The following is a 26,426-nucleotide window of genomic DNA, read 5'->3' as shown; positions in this document are numbered from 1 at the left end:
CCACATGCCTGGGTTGTGGGGCAGGTCCCCAGTAGGGGGTGCGTGAGAGGCAACCACACATTGATGTTTCTCTCCCTCTCTTTTTCCCTCCCTTCCCCTCTCTCTTAAAGTAAATAAATAAAATCTTTAAAAAAGTGGGACAATGTATGTTTGTTTCCCTGGTTTCAATACTATTTTTCTTCTATGTGCATTTCTTTTCCCCTTTACTATTTTCCTATTGATTTTCTCTTTTACCCCTTTCATTCTCTCTCTTGACCTGCTTCTACTTTTCTGTGTTTTCTCCATCCCTTATTTTACCTTTCTAATTCTCTTCACTTGTACACTTAGGTACCACTCTCTCCTTGATCGGGCAGAAGAACGCAGACGTCGTCTATTACAACGTTACAATGAGTTTTTGCTGGCCTATGAGGCAGGCGATATGCTGGACTGGATCCGAGAGAAAAAGGCAGAAAACACAGGCATAGAACTAGATGATGTTTGGGAGCTGCAGAAAAAGTTTGATGAATTCCAAATGGTGAGAAGAAATAACCATCTCCTTCAGATAGTTTTGTGAGGATTATAGTTGTTTCCTTTTCTCCCATATCTCCTCCTAAGTAATTACTTAACTTCAAATTTAATAAATGTCTTTCCAAATCCACTGAGAGTTCCACATTTTAAATCTTTCTCTGACTGTTGTAGGTGCAAGGAGAATGCAGAGGAAAGTACTCACCCTAACTTTGCAGCCTGCGGTTGCTGCTGTTCTCAAGTACTACATGGAGTAGTGATGTCCCTGGGTTCTTTAAAACTTGGCCTATACTGTGCTGTGTTCCTAATGCCCAGACTGAGATGGAACATTGTGGGACTCTATGTAAAGTCTAATTATGGGGCAGAAGTTGGGTGGGAAGATGAAAAGAATAACCTGACTTTAAAGCTAGGCAATTTCCAATTTTCCACCTACTTAAAACCCTTCCTTTCTCCTTTTTTCTTTCAGACTCATTTTATTATTTTAACTAGTAGTTAGAATAAGCCCTTTCTTTTTTAATGATAAATTATAATGAATTTCAAAGTGATAGATGATAGCTAGATAGATAGATGTAGAGATTATATTTTATTATTTAGGGATATGTGAAAGAATGGAAAAAATGAGTAAAATTATAAAATAACACCAAGGATGAGACTTCCATAGGAAAACTCACTGAAAATTTCTTGTATAATATAAGGAACAATATTGTCACTGTAGAAATTATGATAAACTTCCTAGAGCTGTTTCTTACAACATACCTTAATATAAGCAGATTGCAACTCAGTCAATGAAATTCTGTAGAAGGTATAGGAGTTTATGTTGGTAGAAGATGTGGCCAGATATAGATTCCCCTGATGGTGTTACTTAATCCAGGGAGAGATTTTTAAGAGACCTAGGAAGAATAAACTCGCCCGGTGTTTTCTTAATACTTATATAAATTTAGTTTACATTTATATCTTGATTATTTGTAGTTTATTACCCAATATGGTGTGAGGTATAGCTCAATCTTATCTTTTCCCCAAATCACAAATTAATTTTTGCAGCATCATTTACTAAAATGTGCAGTATTGCCTTACTTATTTGAGTTACTACCTTTATCATATAGCAAAGTTCCATATGTACTTGAAATTATTTCTGTAAATTATTTCTGATTTTTCTATGATAGACTTGATAAGTTAGGTTATGGAAACCTAACTATTCATGTGTTACCATACTGTTCTAACTACAGAATTTTTGTATTATGTTTTTAATGTCTTGTAAAAAAAGGCTACCTAACTATGACTTAAAATTCAGATTCACTGAATGTACTAAGTAAAAATATTGGTAAATTTCACTAAAATATGCAAGGAAACCTGTGGTTTTGTATTGGCAAATATCACCATAAATTAAATCATAATAAAATCAACACTGGGAGAAATGTTTGCAAGATATATTATAGATAAAGGGACAATATGCCAGTATATAAGTTCCTTAAAAATTGGGGGGAATTTATTTTGTTCATTACATTTCATGTATAAGTGAAATCAAAGTGTAAATAGACCCATGGATACAGAGAACAGACTGACAGCTTTCAGAGAGGAGGGCCTTGGGGGTTGGGTTAGAAGGGTAAAGAGATTAAGCAAGGTAAAAAGAGACTCAAGGACACATACAATGGTAAGTTGAATGGTTATTGCCCCAGAAAAGGTGGGTGGGGAAGAAGAGAATAGGGTAAAAGAGAGTTAAATGGTAATGGAAGGAGACTTGATTAGGGGTGGTAAATAAATACACAGTACAATATACAGATGATGTTCTGTAGAAATTGTATACCTAAAACATAAATTTATTAACCAATGTCATCCCAATAAATTAAATTAAAAAAAAAAATTTAAAAGTTGAGGATGAGACATAAAAACTGCCAACAGATAAGAACAGGTAATTTAAAAGTATAAATGGAAATTAAAAAAACCTAGGAAAATGGTCTTCCATACCTCAATTAAATAACAGTGCCGTTGGGCAGTTTCTGAAAGTCACTGGATATTATGAAGATAAGGGTACTCTTTTAAGTGAAAATTTGGAGGACGGCAGTTTCTTATATATTGAAAGTAAGGATAATTATAGGTTTTAATATTTATTCATGTCAAAGCAGAGATGAGCAAGCAAGTATGAAAGATTTATAAGAAAGTGATCTACACTACTTTGGATAAATTTTCCCATATAGGATTTGAAGACCAATGAGCCTCGACTGAAGGACATCAACAAGGTGGCTGATGATCTTTTATTTGAAGAGCTCCTAACACCAGAAGGAGCTCAAATACAGCAGGTAACTAAGGCTCCTTCCATTTCTCCTCACTTCTAAGTTGAGCTTTGGGAGTCATCATTTAACTTAAATATACTCAACTTCATATTCTACAGATCAGCTAGAACATGCAGAAGGTAGTGAAAATATGGAGCTGGCCACAGGAAAAGTCAAAGACAATAGTCCCAATAGTTCAGCCTTTTGAACTGATCTAAAGTCCTTAAATCACAGCATATACTCACCTCTCCCTATTACCACAGACACAGAAATTAAGTGCTCAAATACATAAATACAAAGAAAATGAATATGAAGGAGTCATGATAGTGGGAGGGGAAAATCAAGAAAACTTACTGGAAGAGATAGGTCCTGATAAAATCTGAGGAAAGAAGGAAAAAATATATGTCAGTAGAGATGAGGGAAAAGGTATCTAAAGCTGATTCAAATTTGTAACTATGATTTAATAAACTAACGAACATTAATGGAATGTCTAGTTCAGCTCTTCTGTGTTGTAATAAACTAGTGAGGATGAGTTCCCTGTTGCTTTTTGTGGTGGTTGACATGGAGTCAAAATGGAAAGGATTGTTCACAAAAACAATTTACTTAACCTCTACAAAAAAAAATAGAACTCTAAGAGGTTATTTTGTTTCATCAATTCAGGATTCAGAAGTGTACTACATATCTCCTAGAAAAAAAATGGAATAGCTTCTAACTACAAATGCAATGCTTTCCACTAATTTTTCAGAAGATGTAATATAGTCTGTCACAGGAAACATCAATTGCCACCTCACAGTTGATGTTTCCCCCCTTAAACATCAGATTGGGAAAGAAAGTAACTCCTTTAATAATTGCTCTGGAGTAAATGAGGCCCAAACTCAAGCTATCCAAAAAAGACATGTCCCTATGCAATTTGTGAAGTGGATATCATGAAATCAACCATGATTTAAGCCCCATCTAGTCTTTAGGAACCACTAAGCTATCTGAGTCAGCTCCTTACCTGAATTATAATATGTCTGACTCTTTTAGGAGTTGAACACCCGCTGGGGATCCTTGCAGAGGCTTGCAGAGGAACAGCGCCAACTGCTGGGCAGTGCCCATGCTGTTCAAATGTTTCACAGGTGAGAATTTTAACCCTAACAAGCTGTGCTCTATAACCTGCTCAAAACCTTCCAAGTCTATTGTAGTAGAGCCATAACTATCAGTATAATCCTTCTTCCTTATATAGAGATAATAGGAGAACAGGTGTTTCAGTAGTATATTCCTCACTTCAAATTTTTAGTGCCTAGGCTTGGTCCTTTGTACATAATAGCAGTCCATATATGTTGTCATGACACTGAATAAAACAAAGTAGAAATAAGAAGTTTAAGTAAAATTTCTGAACTAGATGTAGTAGTAGAGAATAACAGATATCATAGTCATTTTCATAGTCAATGTCAGTGTTTCAACAACTTATTTATGATTTCTAACTCTGTTGCTATAGTAAGAAAAACATACATAACTAAGTGAACAAATGAAGAAATAATTAGGAATCCAAACATCTTCACTGTGTAAAAATGTAATTTTGAATATCCCAAGAAAGTAAAAGTGATTTCCAGATTATTATGATTGTTAAGAATGATTTAAGATGGAATACTGTGAAATATAATAGCTAAGCATGTAGCTCAGCAGTCAGGCCACCTAATTCAAACTAAGACTGTCATTTAGCAGTAGTATAGCGAAGAAAAATTATACTTAGTATTTTTAAAGCTCAGTTTTCTCATAAATAGTGTAAGAATGATAATAATAACTATGTCTCAAGTAGTTGCTGTGAAGATTAAATGAGCATAACTTCTAGCACATTAAAAATGATGGTGGGTGCTGGCTGGTGTAGCTCAGTGGACTGAGCATGGGCTGAGAAACAAAGGGTCACTGATTCAATTTCCAGTTAGGGCACATGCCTGGGTTGCCGGTCAGGTCCCCAGAGGGGGCCATGTGAGAGGCAACCGCACATTGATGTTTCTCTCTCTCTCTCTCTCTCTTTCTCCTTCCCCACCCCTCTTTCTTAAAATAAATAAATAAATAAAATCTTTAAGATAAATAATAAAAAGGATGATGGTGGTGATGATGATGATGATGATGTGGTGGTAGTGATGACTTCATTGTGAATCCAGGTAGTCTGCTTCTGGTGTACACTCTTATTACTAAAATCTTTACCTTCATTTTCCAGGGAAGCAGATGACATGAAGGAGCAGATTGAGAAGAAGTGCCAGGCCCTCAGTGCTGCTGATCCTGGCTCAGACCTGTTCAGTGTTCAGGCCCTTCAACGACAGCATGAGGGATTTGAGAGAGACCTTATACCACTGGGAGAAAAGGTAAGACATGAGCTTCCAAATTTTTCTAACATTTTTCTCTTCATGTTTGTAACTATCAATGCCCTCTTTTGTGGTTTTGTTTTCCAGTCTTTATACTTACATTTACCTTTTTAATACTCATACTTTTTCTTGTATCCTATCTCTAAAGCACTACTAAAAGAACATGCCCCAGTTCTATTAGCATAAAAGGAAAATGTATGGGAAATGTACCTCCTGTCCAAGTACCTATTTAATGGGTTACAAGTAAGCAGAGCTTACAGAGGTTAGTTGCAGGGCAGAAGCCTAAGATCAGTAAGAAACAGTCATAATCAAGGTGTCCAGGCCTATGTCTGAGCATGGTGCAGAATTTTCTTCACAAGTAATTGAATGAGCTTAATCCTACTCCAACTGAAAACTGAAATCTGTAGCTTGCCAGATAAACTCTGGCATAAATCAGAACCATCATACAGCATGACATTAACATGTAGAACAAAAGGAAGCACATAAATGCTTATACTGGAAAGATATTTGCAATAAAAATCAGGGTTCTTGGGTTCCCTAATGATGCTGCCAGTAACCAGTATTTACTTAGGCACTCTCCTTAACAGCCTTTTTTTATCTTAAAAAGAATAGTCATGTCAGTCTTGACTACTTTAGAGCGTTATCATGTGTACCAATAGAGTTATTATTTTAGTTAAGAAAGTAGCTAGATGTCCTTGTGCCTCACTGATGTCTGTTGGAGGAATAAGCACCCTCAGGACTCAAGATTTTTCTTTTTCTGGGATCTAGGTATGCCTAGAATGATGATCAGATCTCTTACACCTCCCCAGGTGACTATGTTGGAAGAGACAGCAGAGCGACTGAGTGAGTCCCACCCAGATGCCACTGATGACCTGCAGAGGCAGCAAGTGGAGCTGAATGAAGCTTGGAGCAGCCTGCAGGAGCATACAAAAGATCGTAGAGAGAGCCTAAATGAGGCCCAGAAATTCTACTTGTTCCTCAGCAAGGCCAGGTAAATCTCAAAAGGCTAAGAAACATGGGATATTTCATGCCCAGACCCCAAGGAGAGCTTCTAGGAACAGTCTGGGTACAAGGACTCTTCACTGTTGGGTTTGAGGGCACCCCAATGTCCAGGTAGTATCTCTGGTAAGGCAAAAATTTCAAGTCCAGTACTTTAAGCCACAAAATATTGCAGTTTGAAGGAGTGTGAGACTATATATGCAAATTAGATAAACTTCAATAGAGTGTATACTATACATATATTGGGTGCTATGTCAGGAGCTGTAAGACATGGGTATTTTCATTGTACTAGAAAGGTAGAGAAGAATACTGATAACCTTGGAAGAATATAATTCAGCCCAAAACACTCATCTTAGCAGATAAATGAAACTATACAAACAAAGGCATAAGGATAAGAAAGGGGCATCATATTCATGAAACAGACAGGGATAGTTAGAGCATGGATTTTGTATCTCAGAGAAGTAAAGAGAAGAAGCAAGAAATAAACTTAGAAATGTTCAGATCAAATTATAGATAATTGTCATTGCCTTGCTGAAGAGTCTACACATTATTACAATTTAGCAAATATATACTTTGGGAACAATTCCCACATTCTTCCCCATCATATCAGTCTGCCAGAAGACACACAGATGAGTGTCCAAGAAGTAGTGGCTCACAATGTAATACTTTTGGAGAAAAAAATGGGGAGGACTTTGGGCAAATGATTGTATCTGCTTTTGACAACACTCACCTCAATTCAGCACCTCTGGACAGCTATAGTTTTTATACAGTAAAAATAAATAGCTACCATACTCGTTCCTTCAAAAATTTTTTTGCTCATAGATGATGGTAGATGATAGACAGATAGATGATAGAAAGATGGGAAGATGATATAGATAGATAGATAGATAGATAGATAGATAGATAGATAGATAGATAGATATAGACAGACTGATTCCACCTGGATTTCAGATTCCAAATCAAATGTTACCCCTTTCCATTTATGAAATCCTACTGTTCAGTGTTGTGGAAGTAATATTCTAAGCCTCAGAGCAAATCTATATAATACTGTATTTTGCCTTTTTATGACACTTTTGCTTTTCATGTTGTTTAGGTAAGCTCCTAAATGCACAAATGCATCTTTTTCACAATATTTGGTACTTAATAAGCACCACAAAATTTAATTATTTGAATAAGTAAATAAATGAATTTACACAAGAGGATAATATTTTGTACTAGACATGCCTTCCTTGAGATATCATAATAACACAGATTCTGAAACCTAAGAATCTACTTTAAAGAAACAAGAATCATAAGGAGTAATGGAATATATACTGGTCCTGAACTCCAATGTCTAGATTTCAATCCAGATGTCTGCTGTTAGTTACATCAATGAGAAAAATGATTTGTTATTCTCAAAACTGACTTACTCATCCCCAAAATGAAAACAAAATAAGTCCCTGAATTCTATAAAAGATTATTGCAGGATTTGAAAGAGATGATATATGTGAAGAGACTTTCAATGCAAGGGATTGTTATTATTAAGTCATGTGGTGAAAACTACGAACCTAACATTTGTGAAGTATATAAAGCCAGATAAAAGAAATTTACCTAGAAACATTTTTTTAGAGAAGAGAAAGCTCAAAGATGGATACCTCTGTAGCAAGTTGCAAGGTTTTCTTATACATTTCAATTTGTCTATTTCTTTAGAGACTTACAGAATTGGATCAGTGGCATTGATGGCATGGTATCATCACATGAGACGGCTGAGGACTTAACTGGTACTGAGATCTTGCTGGAGCGACACCAGGTACAGCTACAAAAGCCATAGCCACTGGTCACATAACTTTGGTGAAATGTCATTGGCCTCACCAGTCTCTTCCCTTTTTCCCCACAGGAACATCATGCTGACATGGAGGCTGAGGATCCTACCTTCCAGGCCTTAGAAGATTTTGGTGTAGAACTTATAGGTAGTGGACACCGTAACAGCCCTAAAATTAAAGAAAAGCTTCAAGCTGTCAGACTGGAGAGAGATTATTTAGAGAAAGCTTGGAATCAACGCAAGAAGTTGTTAGATCAATGTCTGGAGTTTCAGGTACAGCAAATCTACAGTCATTGAGCAGAATTAGTCTGTTTCCTCTATGCAAATTTACATGGTTAGTACAGGTGTTAATTTCATTTCATTGGTCTTTCCATGCTATAAGCAAGCAAAAAGGCAACACTTGGTTATCTGACATTGTATCCTCTGCTTTATAGACTAATCATAGTCATATTCATTGTTCTTATCTTTGTTAAAAGAGCCAAATAAGATGAGAGTCATATCTTGCCATGCATTGGGGAGATTATAATATATATATTAATTCAAGTGTTTTTTTTACTTTTGATATTTATTGTTCAAGTACAATTTTCTATCTTTTACACCCACCCCTCCCCACCCCCTCATCCATCCCCAACTCCCTATCCTGTTTCCACCCTCCGCTTGTTATTGTCCATGTGTCCTTTATAGTTGTTCCTGAAAACCCTTCACCCTTTTCCCAACATTATCCCCTCCCCTCTCCCTTCTGGTTACTGTCAGCTTAATCCCAATTTCAATGTCTTTTGTTATATTTTGCTTGATTGTTTGTTTTGTTGATTAGTTTCCAGTTAAAGGTGAGATCATATGGTATTTGTCTTTGACTGCCTGGCTTATTTCACTTAGCATAAAGCTCTCCAGTTCCATTCATGCTGTGTGAAAGGGTAGGAGCTCCTTCTTCCTCTCTGCTGCATAGAATTCCATTGCATAAATGTACCGTAGCTTTTGGATCCATTCATTTACTGATACTTAGGTTGCTTTCAGAACTTGGCTATGGTAAATTGTGCTGTTATGAACATTGGAGTGCACACGTTCTTTTGGATTGGTATTTCAGGATTCTTAGGATATAATCCCAGCAGTGGAATTGGTGGGTCAAAAGGCAGTTCCATTTTTAGTTTTCTGAGGAAATTCTATACTGTTTTTCACAGTGATAGCACCAGTCTGCAATCCCACCAACAGTGCACTAGGGTTCTCTTTTCTCCACATCCTCCCCAACACTTGCTGTTTGTTGATTTGTTTATGATAGCCATTCTGACCAGTGTGGAGTGGTCTCTCATTGTGGTTTTAATTTGTAGCTCTCAATGGCTACTGATACACTGCATCTTTTTATGTGTCTCTGGACCCACTGTATGTCCTTTTTGGAGAAGTGACTGTGGAAGTCCATTGCCCATTTTACAATTAGTTGTTTGTCTTCTTAAAGTGGAGTTATGTGAGTTCTTTATATATTTTTGAGATCAAACCCTTGTTGAGGTATCATTGGCAAATATATTTTCCCATGTGGTTGGTTCTGTTTTCATTTTGATGCTGTTTTCTTTAGCTGTGAAGTAGATTTTTATTTTGATGAGATCCCATTTGTTTATTCTTTCCTTTATGTTCCTTACTCTAGGGGACATATCAGTAAAAAGATTGCCACATGGAATATCAGAGATTTTCCTGCCTACGTTCTCTTGAAGGACTATTGTGGTCATGACTTACATTTAAGTCTTTTATCCATCTTCAATTTATTTTTGTGTATGGTGTAAGTTGGTGATCAAGTTTCATTTTTTTTTGCATGTAGCTGTACAGCTCTCCCAACACCATTTGTTAAAGAGGCTAGTTTTGCCCCATTTTATGCTGCTGCCCCCTTTGTCAAATATTCCTTGACCATAGAGACTTGGGTTTATTTCTGGACTCTCTATTCTGTTCCATTGGTCCATGTGTCTGTTCTTACCATTGATAAGGACCATGGTACCATTGATACCATTGATACCATGTGTCTGTTCTTACCATTGATAAGAACCATGGTACCATTGATACCATGAAAGTCGGTGTAATAACTAAGATCTGTAAATGACTAACATTTGGAAGATATACAATAGCATGGATACACTGAGTAAAGGGATGATTCATTTTCCAGGTGTAATAGAGCAAGATGGCAAGAAGTCTCATTACTCTACTCAGAATAGCTCATAATTTAAAACATATTATTTGTTTTCTGGAAATTACCTGTAATAGTTTCTGACCGCTGTTGACCTCAGGTAACTGAAACTGCAGAAAATGAAACTATGATTAGGGATGATTAATTTTCCACATACTTCTAACTTAATTCCCCATAGTTGTTCCAAGGCAACTGCGATCAGGCTGAGAGCTGGATGGTGGCACGTGAGAATTTCCTGAGGTCAGATGATAAGGGTTCCTTACACAATCTGGAGGCCTTGATGAAAAAACGTGATGATTTGGACAAAGCAATCACTGCCCAGGTAATAACAACTAATATAAGAGTTCCAAAACAACTTTTAGTAACAATAACAGAAATCCTACATATGCATGTGGTTTTATGACTTAAAAGTATTCCCATTTGCTTCTTACAGTAAACTAAGGTAGGCAGGGTAGCTTTATACTTTGTTTTAGTCTAACCCAATTCAGATATAGCACTGGACTTTCTTACTTTACATCCAACTTTTGAAAACCTGAATTTTAGTTGGAAGGGATTTTTTAAAAAGATGTTATTTATTTACTTTTACAGAGGGAAAGAGAAGGAGAATGAGAGGTAGAGAAACATCAGCGTGTGGCTGCCTCTCACATGCCCTGCACTGGGGACCTGTCCCATAACACAGGCATGTGCCCTGACTGGGAATCAAACTGAAGACCCTTTTTGTTCATAGGCTAACACTCAATCCACTGAGCCATACCAACCAGGCATGGAAAGGATGTTTTATACTGTCTATTCCAATATCCCACCCAATTCAGGGATTACTCTCTACAATGCCCATAGGAAATGTCAAAGAAAGAAACTCACTACCACACAAGTAGCCCCTCTCAGTATCATTATTAATGTTTGTTCTCTTGTTGATTTTAAAATTTACTTCCCTGTAATGTGTTTACTGTGGGAGTCTCCATCCAGCAGAGTCCTCCCAGCTGTCGCAGATGAAATGAGACTTCCAAGACAAGATCTTCTTGGGGAGAAAAGTTTGGCTAATCTCTCAGAAGATAAGTGCCTTGAGCACTCCTTTCCCTGGGTGTTTATTGAGTTGGCTCACACAGAGATATATAGTATGCATGAAAAGCTCATCAATCAATGTCCAAAAAGCTATAGTCATAAAAAACTGACATCATCTACAGATACTAATTGGAGGAACTCAGGGATTGTCTCTGGTCAGGGATGGTGAGATATGCTGACTCCAAAAGGTTATTTTCAGTGTGTATAATGAAGTAGGGAGCTTCATTCCCTACACTTTGAGCTCAGTCATCTGGTTCATACCAACAGGGTTATCACTCAGCAGAGCAAGTCTCAAAGGAAACAATGTACATTCTTTATCAGGCCTGATTTCCCCCTGGGAGCCATCCATTCTAGTGCAAGGCCACAGCTGCCTCTGGCATTGTTTTCAGGCTGAGTCAGGTGCGGGGAGCAAAGTAGCCAAGAGATTAGGAGACTTCTTACAGATAGAATTAGAGCTCAGCCTATGACAAAGCTGAGGGGTGAGAGTCCTTCTGCCCCTTCTCTATAGTCCCCTAAGTCCTTCCCTGATGACCCTATTTGCAGCTGTGCCTGGTTTATGTTGTCCCTCCCTTGGAACTGTCAAAGGGAACTTACCTGTCATTGACTAACCAACCATCTTTCGGGGCCAAGCAAGGTGAAGTGAGGGAGGCAGGGACTGAGCTTCTGCCAGGAGGATAGGTTTTATCTCCTTAGTGGCTCATGGCCCCAAGGCCTTTTCACTCAGTGCTAGCTATGGGACCCTTTTGTTCATTAATAAGGCTACAGTTCCTGAAATCAGGCAGGATGGCTCCCAAAAGTTTATCCTTTGGTCCTGGTTTTGTTTCCCTTCATGAAGTCAAAAAGAATATTTGTTCTTTTTTAAGAGAGTCTGAGATTGTACCAGGACCTAACCAACAGACATATGGTTTCCCTCTCTCTCTCTCTCTCTCTCTCTCTCTCTCTCTCTCTCTCTCTTTCTCCTAGGAAAAGAAGATCACTGAGCTAGAACATTTTGCTGAACAGCTCATAGCTGATGACCACTATGCCAAGGAAGAGATTGCTACTCGGCTCCAAAGGGTGCTAGACAGGTCAGGCCTGAACAATTGTTTTCTGAGATATAGTAAAAGATGCAGCAAAGTGATCTGTCTGTTTTCACTGAATATAGGTAGATGATAGATGATGATAGATAGATAGATAGATAGATAGATAGATAGATGGATAGATAGATGATAGATATACAGATAGAAGAAAGGACAGATTGGCAAATGAGAAAATTCATGGATATACTATTAGAGCTTGAGGGAAGAATAGAGGGATAGAGTGCAAAGAGTGATCTAGCCCCCTCTTTCAGATGGAAGACTCTCAAAGCTCAGCTGATTGGTGAGCGGACAAAACTGGGCTACTATGCTGACCTAAAACAATTCTATCGTGACCTTGAGGACCTGGAAGAATGGATCAATGAGATGCTGCCCACAGCCTGTGACGAGTCCTACAAAGACCCTACCAACATTCAGGCAAGCTCAAAATAGGAATATTGAAGAACTTCAGCATGCCCAGATTCTTAGATGAATGGTCATCTCATTATATTGAAGACTTTTTTTATTGCTGAGGTCACTGCTTCAGGGACTTCTGAGTCTAATGTGGAGACTTCCACAGAAGCCATTATCATTTTGGTTATGACAGAAATATTAACTCTTCTTTTAAATAGAAATTACCTTTTCTTGCTTCCCTAAATGAGAATGTAATTAAGTTTCTTCTTTTCCTTCAGAGGAAATACCTGAAGCATCAGACCTTTGAAAATGAGGTCTATGGTCGTGCTGAGCAAGTAGAAAGAATCATCAACTTGGGGAACTCTCTAATTGAACAGAAGGAATTCAATGGCAGTGGAGAGACCATGAAGGTAGAAATTCTTCTCAGTATGGATTGTGGGCTACAAAGTCACATGAAAATATATTTTTACCCTTTTACTACTTCCATGTGTAGGGGTATGAAATATGTTCTCTGGTTAATAGTATTTTCACTGATTGTTGCACAAGGAAAGAGAAAAACAGTGATGTGCAGCCCTTATTGCTCCTACTACACTTAGTACCTAGAACTCCAGCAAAACTTTAGGCTTAATATCTAAGCATTATACTTGTTTTATATTTCTATCCCTACTGCCAAGAGTCTTTGGCATTTAGACATCAGCCTTTGTAAACAGTCCAGTACCCCTTCTTCAAACTTCTAATATCTTCTATTATTTTCCCAGATTAAGCATACTGATTTAAAACATGATATTTAAGTACTGAAAAAGTTTTATTAGTCCCTACCTTTATAGAATTCCTATATCTCTTCAAGTTCTTGTAGGACCCAGGATTCTAAAGATTATAATAACCTCTCAATTTATTTCTGTTAGGGTCAACTGGAAGAGCTGGAGAAACACTGGGACTACCTGCTTGAGAGAACAATTGACAAAGGGCAGAAGCTCAATGAGGCCAGTCGCCAACAGAGGTTTAACACAGGCATCCGAGACTTTGAGTTCTGGCTCTCAGAGGTAATTGCAGCTGGAATTGGTGGGAGCATGGGAGTTTAATAAATGCTTATCAGATAATTGGAGTTATGCACAAATTATTTTCCTGACTCTTCTTAGGGAAGGTTTGGGGATACAGTTACTAATCTTGTTCTTCTTAAATATAGTTTTAATCTGGCATCTTTATTGCTTATTCTTCTATTCCCAGGCAGAGACACTGCTGGCCATGAAAGATCAGGCCAGGGACTTGGCTTCTGCAGGAAACCTACTCAAAAAGCATCAGCTATTAGAAACAGAGATGTTGGCCCGAAAGGTAAGTGGTTTTGGAATCCCACTCCTCTGGAATGTCCATTACAAGAACAAAAATGTTTCCTGTCATAGCAAATCATTTGAAAATACAGTCTTGCTAAACTGACTTTCGTGTTCTAAGACAGCATTCATTACAACTATGTCAAATCCATGGGCTACAGAAAGGTTGCAACAGTCACTTTTAATCAATGACCATTAAACAATAGATTCTAAGACTCTAAGAAGTGGATTCTAAAAGCTATCTTGTTTACTTTTTTAACTAATCCATTCATATAAACTCACTATCATTCTAAGTTGCATATCTCATCTGGTCTTTGAAAGGAAATAGAAGTTTATTTTATAGAATTAGAGAGAAAACAATAAAATCAGATGAGAACATATGCAGTAAAGTTAAACTATACACTATAAAATTCAATGGATATTCCGGTAGCAGAGATTTATCCTTGTAGCAGAGATAAACATGCTGGCAGGTGTTAACTTCATATTGGAGAATTTTATATTATCAGTTTTATTTGATAATACAAATAGCTACAGAAGATACAAGCAGTAAAAATCTGTCTTATTGAATTTACTGGAGTGACATCGGTTAATAAAATTATATAGGTTTCAGATATCTAATTCTATAATTACCTGTATACTGTATTGTGTGTTCACCACCCCAAGTCAAGTCTCTTTCCACCACCATTTATCTCCCTTTACACTCTTCTACCTCCCTCTTTTCCCTTTCTCTCTGGTAATCACCATACTGCTGTCATTGTCTATATGAGTTTCTGTTTTTGCTTAACCCCTTCACCTTTTCACCCAGCCCCCTAACCTCCTTCCCCTCTGACAGCTGTCAATCTGTTCTCTGTATCTATGAGTCTTTTTTTATTTTGTTTGTTAGCTTATGTGGTTCACTAGGTTCAACATATAAGTGAATTTATGTGGTACTTGTTTTTCTGTAACTGGCTTATTTCACTTAGCATAGTACTCTCTGGGTATGTTTATGCTGTCACTAAATATAAGATTTCCTTCCTTTTTATTGTTGAGTGGTATTTCATTGTGTAAATGTACCACATTTTTTTAATCAACTAATCTACTGATGGGCACTGGGCTGTTTCCAAATATTGGCCATTTTAAATAATGCTGCAATGAACATAGGGGTGTATATACTCTTTTAAACTAGTGTTTTGGATTTCTCCAGATATATTCACAGAAGGAATAGCTCAGTCATAAAGCCAATTTCATTTGAAAATTTTTGAGCTAACTCCATACAGTTTTCCACAGTGGCTGCACCAATCTGCATTTCCACCAAGAGTGCACAAGTGTTTTTTTTCTCCACATTTTTGCCAACATTTGTTGTTTGTTGATTTATTGATAATAGCCTTTCTGACAGGTGTGAGGTGGTATCCCATTTCTCTGATGATTAGTGATGTTGAGCATGTTTTCATATCTCTACTGGCCATCTGTATATCCTCTTTGGACAAGGGTCTATTCAGGTCCTTTGGACATTTTTTAATTGGATTGTTTATTTTTTGGTGTTGAGTTGTATAAGTTCTTTATAAATTTTGGATACCAAGCCCTTATCAGATACCATATGGCAAACCCATAGCCAACATCATACTTAATGAGCAAAAACTGAAAGTGTTTTCCTTAAGATTGGGAACAAGAGAGAAATGTCCACTTTCACCACTTTTATTTAACTTAATACAGGACACAGAAATCATATGATAAGAAAAAATAAAAGTCATCCAAACTGGAAAGGAAGAAGTAAAAGTGTCATTTTTTGCAGATGACATTATACTGTATATGGAGAACCCTAAAGATTTCACACAAAAAAACACCTACTAGAACTAGCAAATTCAGTAAAGTAATAGAACATAAAATATGTAGCCAGAAGTCAGTTTCATTTTTATGCACTACTAATGAACTATCAGAAAGGGAAACTTAAGAAAACAATCCCATTTACAGTTGTATCAAAAAAGAAGTCAAAATCTTTCTAAGTTTTATATTTCAGAACTTGATTATATGCCCTGTGGCATCACTAGAGGGTGAAGATTTTGACTGAAAAGAGACACAGAAGAGGCTGTAAGTGTTCTGTGGCCAACTTAAGAGTAGTTCTTTTGAATATTTTAATAAATCAATCTGCATCAAATTCATTACTCTATAGAAGACAGTCCTGTTTGTGGACAGAATGCTTGCTCACCAAGATCTTACCTACTAGTTGGGAAGAGAAAGGAAATTCAAGGTTAAAGATAAAAAGAAAAAATAGGACACATATGGGAAAATGTGCAATTTGAGTAATGTAGTGATGCTATCCATGTTTCCCCTTGATCTTGCCCTTGCCCAATCAGGGTTAAAAGAACATAATGTCAAGTTTACTATCTTCAAAAAACAATCTCTTTGACATATTCTTTTTAGAAACATTTTATTTATTTATTTATCTTTAGACATAGAGGAAGGGAGGAAGAAAAAGAGGAAGAGAAACATCAATGTGTCATTGCTTCTCACATACTCCCCACAGGGGCCTAGCCTGCAACCCAGGCATATACACTGATGGGGGATCAAACTGGTAACCCTTTGGTTTTCAGGATGGCACTCAATCAACTGAGCCACACCAGCCAGGGCTCTTTGACCCAGTCAAAACTTGACATCTTTAAATTTAACATCACTAGTTAAATTTGGGAGTCTAGTTGACATCTGTATTGTACTATTCACTGAGTATACTTGGGCTTTCTAGGATGCCCTCAGAGACCTGAATGAGTTGGCTACTGATCTGCTCTCCAGTGGGATGTTCAATGCTGACCAGATTGTGAAGAAAAGAGATGATATCAACAAGCGCTTCCTAGGTGTTCAGAATTTAGCAGCCGTACACCATGAGAAACTGAAAGAAGCCTATGCCTTGTTCCAGTTCTTCCAGGACCTAGATGATGAGGAATCCTGGATAGAGTATGTACTACCAACTCACATTGCATTGATAATTCAAGAGTAGATAATCCACCAAACATGTTTGTATTTGATGCTGAAATGAAATATGTAATGTTTCTTGCTGTGGGTATTACTCCTTAATCATGTTTTCCTCAGCTTAAAGTTAACAATGATTTTATTTTTCCCCAATTTACTCACTGTATGAAAGCAGAGGGAGGCAAGAATAAAGGGAATGCAGAGCAGTTCAAATACAGTCTGGGAACAAAATTAAGAAACCAAGCATCCCTAAGTAGATGAGTGGATGAAACAACTACAGAACATTTATGCAATGAAATACTACTCAGCTGTAAAAAAGAAAGTTTTACCCTTTGGAACAGTCTGAAGGGACTTGGAGAATATTGTGCTAAGTGAAATAATCCAGTCAGAGAAAGAAAAATGCCATATGATTTCACTCATATGTAGAATCTAGTGAAAAACTGAACTAACAAGGAAAATGGGAACAGACTCATAGATGGAGAGCAGAATGACAGCAAGTGAGGAAGGAGGTTAGAGGGTGGAGGGATTGAGCAAAAAAGAAAAAAAGAATCATGGATATGGACAACAGTGTAGTGATGCTGGGGAGAAGTGGGAATAAGGGGACTAAATGGTAATGAAAAAAAGGCAATAAAATTAAATTTAAAAAAGAAATCCTTAAGATTTAAAATGTTGAGAGTTGTTTTCATTTGTTTCCAGAAATTTTTGATATCTTCCTTGATCCCATTCTTAGCCCATTCATTGTTTGATAGCATGCTATTCAATGTCCATGAATTTGAATGTTTTTTATTTTTTCCCCGAGGTTGGTTTCTAGTTTCAGTCCATGTGGTCAGAGAAAATGCTTGATATGATATCAAATTTCTAGAATTTGTTGCATCTTGTTTTGTGTCCTAGCATGTCATCTGTATGTTAAAGTGTTCCAGGTATATTTGAAAACAATGTGTATTTTGTTTTTGGGGGATGAAAGGTTTTATATATATATCAGTTAAGTTCATTTCATCTAGGACATTGTTCAATGTCGCAATATCTTTGTTAATATATATTTTTAAATATTTATTTATTTATTTATTTTCTTAATTATTTATTTACCATATTTTATTTTTAAAAGATGAATCATTTACTTTTTAAGTACATTTCTCTGACTTTCCCCCCCTCAACCTCTCACTCCCATCCCAGCCATCCCCACCTCTCTCTCTTGATTCTACCCCCACTGGTTTTGTTAATGTGTCCTTTATACTTGTTTCTGAAAATCCTTTATCCTTTTCCCCCAATTATGTTTTCCAATCTCCCCTCCCAAATCATTACTGTCGATTTGTTCTTAATTTCAATGTCTCTTGTTAAATTTTGTTTCCTTGTTTGTTTTCTTAATTAGGTTCCACTTACAGGTGAGATCTTATGGTATTTGTCTTTCACTGCCTGCGTTATTTTACTTAGCATAATGCTCTCCAGTTCCATTCATGCTGTAGCAAATGGTAGAAGCTCCTTCTTTCTTTCTGCTGCATAGTATTTCATTGTGTAAATGTACCACAATTTTATGATTCATTCATTTATTGATGGACACTTAGGTTGTTTCCAGCACTTGGCTGTTGTAAATTGTGCTGCTATGAACTTTGGGGTTCATAGGTTCTTTTGGATTGGTGTTTCAGGGTTCTTAGGATATAATCCCAGCAGTGGAACTGCAGGTTCAAAATGCAGTTCCATTTTTAGTTTTCTGAGGAAATTCCATACTGTTTTTCATAATGGCTGCACCAGTCTACACTCCAGCCAACAGTGCAAGAGGATTCCCTTTTATCCACATCCTCCCCAACACTTGTTATTTGTTGCTTTGTTTATGATGGCCATTCTGGATGGTGTGAAGTGATATCTCATTGTGGATTTAATTGGTGTGTCTGATGACTAGTGTTGCTGAGCATCTTTTCATATATCTCTGGAACATTTGTATGTCTTCCTTGCAGAAGTGTCTGTTGAAGTTCTTTTCCCATTTTGTAATTGGGTTGTTTGTCTTCCTGGAGCAGAGTTGTGTGAGTTCTTCATGTATTTTGAAGATCAAACCCCTGTCTCAGGTATCTTTGGCAAATATGTTTTCTCATATAGTTGGTTCTCTTTTCATTTTAATGCTGTTTCCTTTAGCCATGCAAAAGCTTTTTATTATGATGAGATCTCATTTGTTTATTCTTTCCTTTATGTCCCTTGCTCTAAGGAACATATCAGTGAAAATATTACTGCATGGAATATCTGAGGTTTTCCTGCCCATGTTCTCCTGAGGACTTTTATGGTGTCATGACTTATATTTAAGTCTTCTATCTACCTTGAATTTGTTTTTGTGTAAGGTGTAACTTGATGATCAAATTTCAATTTTTTGCATGTAGCTGTCTAGCTCTCCCAACACCATATGTTGAAGGTGTTTTTACTCCATTTTATGCTGATGCCCCCTTTGTCAAATATTCCTTGACCATAGAGATGGGTTTATTTCTGGGCTATCTGTTCTGTTCCATTGGTCCATGTGTCTGTTCTTATGCCATTACCAGGCTGTTTTGATTACAGTGGTCTTGTAATACAGTTTGATATCAGGTATTGTGAGTCCTCCTAATTTTTTATTCCTTCCCAAAATTGCTGCAGCTATTTAGGGTCATTGTGGTTCCATATAAATTTTGAAGTGTTTGTTCTATGTCTGTGAAATGTCATTGGTACTTTAATAGGTATTGCATTGAATGTGTAAATTCCTTTGGATGATATAGACATTTTGATGATATTAATTCTTCCAATCCATGAGCATGGCACTTTCTTCCATTTGTTTGTGTCTTCCTTAATTTCATTCTTCAGTGTTGTATAGTTTTCTGAGGACAGGTCTTTTGCTAACTTGGTTAGGTTTATTCCTATGTATTTTATTTTTCTTGTTGCTGTATCAAATGGTATTTGTTTTCTGATTTCTGTTTCTGATGTTTCATTGTTTTTATACAAAAATGCCTTTGATTTCTGGTTATTAACTTTGTATCCCACAGCTTTGCCAAATTCATTTATTAGGTCGAGCAGTTTTTTGGTGGAGTCTATAGGATTCTCTATGTACACTACCATATCATCTGCAAACAATGACAGTTTTGTTTCTTCTTTTTCAATTTGAATGCCTTTTATTTCCTTTTTTCTCTGAGTACTGTGGCTAGGACTTCCAATACTAATTTGAATAGAAGTGGTAAAAGTGGACAGCCTTGACTTGTTTTTGATCTTAGTGGGAAAGTTTTTCCTTTTTGCCTATTGAGTATGATGTTGGTTATAGGTATCCCTATATGACCTTTATTATGTTGACGAATGCTCCCTCTATTCCCACTTTGCTGAGTGTTTTCATAATAAGTGGTGCTGTACCTTATCAAAAGCTTTTTCTGCCCCTATTGATGTGGTCATGTTATTTTTGTCTTTGCTTTTGTTTATGTAATGTATTACGATTATTGATTTGCAAATATTGTACCATCCTTGCATCCTTGGGATGAATCCCACTTGATCACAGTGTGTGATCTTTTGAATGTATTGCTGGATGCGGTTTGCCAATATTTTGTTGAGGATTTTACTGTCTATGTTCATCAGTGATATTGGCCTGAAGTTTTCTTTCTTTTTCATATCTCGATCTGGTTTTGGGATTAGGATGATGTTGGCTTCATAAAAAGAGTTTAGGAGTCTTCCATCTTCTTGAAATTTTTGGAATAATCTGAAGGATGAGGGTTAGCTATTCCTTAAATGCTTTGCAAAGTTCTCTCTTGAAACCATTTGGTCCAGGGCTTTTGTATGCCAGAAGCTTTTTGATTACTGCTTCAATTTCATCATCTATTATTGGGTCTGTTCAGTCTTTCTGCTTCTTCGTCATTCAGTTTTGGAAGAATATATGTTTCTAGAAAGTTGTTCATTTCACCTAGGTTTTCAAATTTCTTGGCATATAGTTCTTCATAGTAATTTCTTATAATCCTTTGTATTTCTGTGGTATCAGTTGTAATCTCTCCTCTTTATTTTCTGATTGTGTTTATTTGAACCCTCTCTCTTTTTTCCCATTGAGCCTGCTTAGAGGCTTGTCGAGTTTTAAAAATTTTTTCAAAGAACCAGCTCCTGGATTTATTGATCCTTAGAATTGTGCTTTTAGTCACTATGTTTTTAAATTCTGCTCTAATCTTGGTTGTTTACTTCCTTCTACTTGCTCCGGGCTGTCTTTGTTGTTGTCCCCCAAGTTTTTGTAAGTGTAAGGTTAGGTTGTTTATTTGAAATATTTCTATCTTTTTTAGGTAGGCCTGTATCACTTTGAACTTCCCTCTCAGGACTGCCTTTGCTGTCCCCAATAAGTTTTGTATTGTGAGTTCATTTTCATTTGTTTCCAGAAACTTCTTGATTTCTTCCTTGATCTCATTCTTGACCCATTCACTGTTTAGTAGCATGCTGTTCAATCTCCATGAGTTTGAGTGTTTTTTATTTTTTTTCCTTGAAGTTGGTTTCTAGTGCAGTCCCTTATGGTCAGAGAAAATATTTGATATGATTTCAATATTCTTGAATTTGTTGAGGCTTGTTTTGTGTCCTATCATGTGGTCTACCTTTGACAATGTTCCATGTGCATTTGTAAAGAATGTTTATTTTGCTTCTTTGGGATGAAAGCCTCTCTATGTATCACTTAAGTCCATTTGATCTAGGGCATTGTTCAATGCCACAATATCTTTGATGTTATTTTGTTGGAAGATTTATTGATTTTTGACAGTGGGGTGTTGAAATCCCCTACTATGATAGTGTTGCTGTCTATATCTTTCTTGAAGTCTTCCAAGATTTTTTAATGTATTTGGGTGCTCCTATGTTGGGTGCATATATAATTACAATGTTTATGTGTTCTTGATGGATTCTTTTCTTGAGTATTATGAAGTGTCCTTCTGGGTCTCTTTTCATGGCCCTTGTTTTGGAGTCTATTTTGTCTGGTATGAATATTGCTACCCAGGCTTTTCTTTCCTGTCCATTTGCTTGGAGTATTTGTTCCCAGCCCCTCGCTTTCAGTCTGTGTAAGTCTTTTGTTCTAAGGTGGGTCTGTTGTTGGCAGCATATGTGGGTGTCATAATTTCTTATCCATTCAGTTCTTCTATGCTTTTTGCTTGGAGCATTTAATTCACTTATGTTTAAGTTTATTATTGATAGTTATTTGTTCATTTTTTCCTCTTGGTACCTGTGTTCCTCTCTCTTTCATTCCTTTCCTTTGTCTTTTTATAGTAGTCTCTTCAGTAAATCTTTTAGGTCTGGTTTGGTCAATATGTACTCTTTCAGCCTTCTTTTATCTGGCAAAATGCTTACTTTACCTTCCATTTTAATTGAAGCCTCACTGGGTATAGTAACGATGGTTGCAGACCTTTGTTTTTCATTATTTCTTATATCTCTTTCCATTCTCTTCTGGATTGCAGTGTTTCTGTTGAGAAATCAGCTGCTACCCTTATCAGGGACTATTTGTATGTTATTTCTGGTTTCTTTCTTGCTGGTTTTAAGAATCTTTGTCTTTAATACTTGGCATTTTAATAATGATATGTCTTGGCATTGACCTCTTTGGGTTCATATTGTTTGGGACTCTCTGTGCTTACTGATTTGCATGTTGTTTTTCCTCTCTAGTTTTGAGAAGTTTCCTGTCATTATTTTTTCAAACAGGGTTTATATCACTTGTTCCTTTTCTTCTCCTTCTGGTGTTCCTATGATTCAAGTGTTGTTGCATTTCATGTTACCTTGGCGTTCTCTTAAGTTATCTTCATATTTTTTGAGTATTTTTAGTGCAGCTGCTCTACCTTGGTGTTTGTTTCCACCTTGTCTTACAGCTCATTAGTTCAGTCCTCTGCTTCATCCAGCCTACTTGTAATTCCTTCTGGTGTGTTTTTCATTTCTACGATTTTATTGTTTATTTCTTTCTGGTTTTTGTTTATAGTTTCTATTTTCCTTTTTCATATTGTTATAGTTCTCACTCAGTTTCTTGTAGTTGTCTGTGAGTTCCTTGGGCATCTTTATAACCATTATTTTGAATTCTATATCTCATAGTTTGCTTAACTCCATTTCATTTAGCTTTTTTAGTGGGGAGTCTTCCACTCCTTTTGATTGCAGATTCTTTTTGTCTCTCCATTTTAGATGACTCATTTTGTTTGTTTCTGTGCTTCCTGAGGTTTGCTTTGCTTGCTGTCTTTGTAGGGTGAACTTCTATGGTAGAAATTCTATGGGATTCAGTGGTGTGGTATTTTTGATTTCTTTGTTTGGACATTCTAGGGTTGACCTTTATTCTGTTTGCGTGGGCTCTTTTGCTGTACTTGTTTTTTTTTTTTTTTTTTTTACTTTTTGGTGGTTCCCTTATCGGTGGATTCTCTCCTTCAGCAGGTATACTTATGTTCTCAGCTCCCACCTATTCTTGTGTTTGATCAGTGTCAGGAGGTAGGCAAAATAAACTAAGACAGAGGGAGACTATTTTAAGGTATTAAAAGTATCAACAAGTAGAGAAGAGATAGGATATTCTTTGGATAGGTATAGCATTAACTTTGATATTTCACCCAACTAGCCATTTTTTAAAAGGTGAAAAAGAGATGAGACTCTTGTTAGAGGGGAGAGAGGAGGATTGTGAGCTGAATCTGGAAAACAGCGCAATTGTTCAAGGTTAGATGATGATATATAGTAAGGGTAAAAAATAGAAAGAAGGCATAGTATGTGAGAGAATAGAGTTAACTACAACCATAATGAATCTCAGGAATAAAGTCAAATCAGTTAAGATCAGGAAGTGGTGCTGTGTAGTGCATACAACTGTATGGAACAACAATTATTTATAATAGGACTGGAACAACAATAATATGACAAGAAGTATGTGATTTGGATAACAAGAATAGAAATTACATGATCAAGAGTAGTGTGTTATTGGAACAGGAGTGAAGTGAAAACAGGGAAATTAAAATACAGTATGAAAGAGATAGTAAGGAAAACCAGTCAAACAATGCAACTAAACAGATAAATAAAACAAAGAAAACTAAACAGAAAGAAGAGAAATTTAAAAATACTAATAAAATAAAAGAAATAAAAATAATGAAATAATAATAATACAAATAAACAATAAAGGCAAGTTCTATGGAATAACAGAGTGAAATTTGTCTCAGTTTCTGTTTTTGGAATTAGCCTTGTATTCCTCTTTGGATTTGTCTCTGGACCTTTCACAACTCCATGTTTTATTGTCTCACTTGGGGGAAGAAAAAAAGAAAAAAAGAGAGAGAGGAAAGCAAGAATATAAGACTCCTTCTGAATTTAAACCTGCTGAGTGAGTTCTGCTGGTCTTCCTGGATACCACAGGAACAGTGGGGCTGGGCTTTGCTTTTCTCCAGTTTTATGGTTTTGTGAGAATGGGGGCCAGATCTGGGCAGCAATATTCATAGCTGTGTAGCCTTCAGCCCAGGTCCTCTGTGAGATGCTGGGCACCCTCAGGTCTGTGCCTTTAATTCACCAGTTGCACCAAGATCCATATGTTGTGCTTCCTCTTTGCTCTTTGCAAGCACATGATGGCTGGAGCACACTGCCAGGCAAACAGTGCCAGTTAGCCTCCAGGCGCTGTGCCACTTGGCCTCTGGGCCAGCAGAATGAATCAAGCTTGGGCACACAGCTCAAATCAGTTTCAGGGTGAGTGGTTCCACAAGCAGCCAGAATCAGCCTCAGGGCAAGCATCACCAGTCAGCCCCGGGTGAGTTGCATGACTTAGCTGCCAGGCTATCTGCCAAAGTCTGGTGCAGGCAAGCAGTTTGATTAAGCCTCAGGGTGAGCAGGGAGAATCAGTTGCCTGTCAAGCTGTAGGAGTCAAGTGCCAGTGTGGCTTGAATCCACTGTCAGGCCAGCAGACTGAAGGAAGCATGGGCATGTAACTCAAATCACCCTCTGAGCTGTGAGCCTTTTTTTTTTTTCAGTTAAAGCCTCTTGTTTAAGCCTCCTGTTAACAGGCACAGAGCTTTTTTTAAAATATATTTTATTGATTATGTTATTGCAGTTGTCCCATTATCCCCCCTTCATTCCCCTCCATCCTGCATACCCTCTCCCACCCACATTCCCCTCTTTAGTTCATGTCCATGTGTCATAAGTTCTTTAGCTTCTGCATTTCCCATACTACTCTGCCCTCCCCCTATCTATTTTCTACCTACTGTCTATGGTACTTGTTCTCCATACCTTTTCCCCCTCTCTCCTCATCCCATTCCCCTGTTGCTAACCCTCCATGTGATCTCAATTTCTGTGGTTCTGTTCCTGTTCTAGTTGTTTGCTTAGCTTGTTTTTGTTTTTCTTTTAGGTGTGGTTGTTAATAATTGTGTTTGCTGTCATTTTATTATGCATGTTTTTATCTTCTTTTTCTTAGATAACTCCCTTTAACATTTCATATAATAAGGGCTTAATGATCATGAACTCCTTTAACTTGACCTTATCTGAGGAGCACTTGATCTGCCCTTCCATTCTAAATGAAAGCTTTGCTGGATAGAGCAATCTTGGATGAAGGTCCTTGCCTTTCATGACTTGGAATACTTCTTTCCAAGTCACTCCTTTTTGCCTGCAAGGTCTCTTTTGAGAAACCAGCTGACAGTCTGATGGGAACTCCTTTGTAGGTGACTGTCTTCTTATCTCTTGCTGCTTCCAGGATTCTCTCCTTCATTTTTACCTTGGCTAATGTAATTATGATGTGCCTTGGTGTGTTCCTCCTTGGATCCAACTTCTTTTGGACTCTCTGAGCTTCCTGGACTTCCTGAAGAAGGGAGATGAGTTGGGCCGTGTCAGACCCTGACCCAGCTAGTCTCCAGACTTGTTAGAAAGTTGGGCTGTGTGAAAATCTCTGTGCCTATTTCCTTTGCCAAGAAGGAGAACTTACCCAATTTGGCAAAGGAAATAGGCACAGAGCTATTCACACAGTCCAACTTTCTAACAAGTCTGGAGACTATCCAAGTCAGGGTCTGACACAGCCCAACTCTTCTCCCTTCTCCAGGTGTCACCTGCTCCCCAATTTCTCTGATGATGATCTAGCTGATGTCCACAGTACCTGTGGGTGTACAGCACCTCTATGTGTCTCCCCCTTCATCTCTATCCCCCACCCCCAGCAACTTCAAGAATTCAGGTCCCTCCTGGTCCTTGGATGCCCTACCAGCTCTGGTAGGGATGGGAGCTGGTAATCTAACTTTCCTCCCAGTATCCTGCAGCAGGTGCCAGGCAGGGGGCCACAGCAGCTTATGTCCCTGAAGAGATACCAGGAACCTTAGAGTCCCAATGCAATCTCCTCACCTTCTGTTTGTTCAATGTCCTGTACAATTTTTGGTCTCCAAATTCATATAATCTGAGATTTCATTGGCTGTTCATTCTGTTCCTCAGAAGACTGGCTAGGTGTTCCAGCTGGGCACAGGGAGAACTGGGCTCTGCTCCCACCTACCTTGCCACCACCTTCAGAAGCTATTAATATTTTGTTTGAAAATCTATTCATTTTTAACAGTGGGGCTTTAAAATCCCCTAATATGTGTTGCTGTCTATATCTTTCTTGAAGTCCTCC

General features: G+C 37.3%; 1 protein-coding gene across 1 annotated transcript in view; it reads left to right on the top strand.

Moving 5' to 3' along the window:
• SPTA1 (spectrin alpha, erythrocytic 1) overlaps window positions 1-26,426 on the top strand; it is a 181,203-nt gene that overhangs the window by 98,070 nt on the left and 56,707 nt on the right. The window contains exons 23-36 of the mRNA XM_045841426.1: window positions 328-514; window positions 2,700-2,801; window positions 3,801-3,892; window positions 4,981-5,125; window positions 5,935-6,116; window positions 7,814-7,913; window positions 8,001-8,198; window positions 10,271-10,414; window positions 12,118-12,221; window positions 12,485-12,647; window positions 12,899-13,033; window positions 13,529-13,666; window positions 13,851-13,955; window positions 16,671-16,879. Of these exons, the coding sequence (XP_045697382.1) occupies window positions 328-514; window positions 2,700-2,801; window positions 3,801-3,892; window positions 4,981-5,125; window positions 5,935-6,116; window positions 7,814-7,913; window positions 8,001-8,198; window positions 10,271-10,414; window positions 12,118-12,221; window positions 12,485-12,647; window positions 12,899-13,033; window positions 13,529-13,666; window positions 13,851-13,955; window positions 16,671-16,879 (2,004 nt within the window). The remainder of the gene's footprint in view (window positions 1-327; window positions 515-2,699; window positions 2,802-3,800; window positions 3,893-4,980; window positions 5,126-5,934; window positions 6,117-7,813; window positions 7,914-8,000; window positions 8,199-10,270; window positions 10,415-12,117; window positions 12,222-12,484; window positions 12,648-12,898; window positions 13,034-13,528; window positions 13,667-13,850; window positions 13,956-16,670; window positions 16,880-26,426) is intronic.

Source organism: Phyllostomus hastatus, unplaced genomic scaffold, assembly GCF_019186645.2.
Source record: "Phyllostomus hastatus isolate PE091 unplaced genomic scaffold, TTU_PhHast_1.1 phas_contig_36, whole genome shotgun sequence".
Taxonomy (NCBI): domain Eukaryota; kingdom Metazoa; phylum Chordata; class Mammalia; order Chiroptera; family Phyllostomidae; genus Phyllostomus; species Phyllostomus hastatus.
The sequence above is the reverse complement of the archived record's forward strand: the minus strand, read 5'-3'. Positions and strand labels throughout refer to the sequence as shown.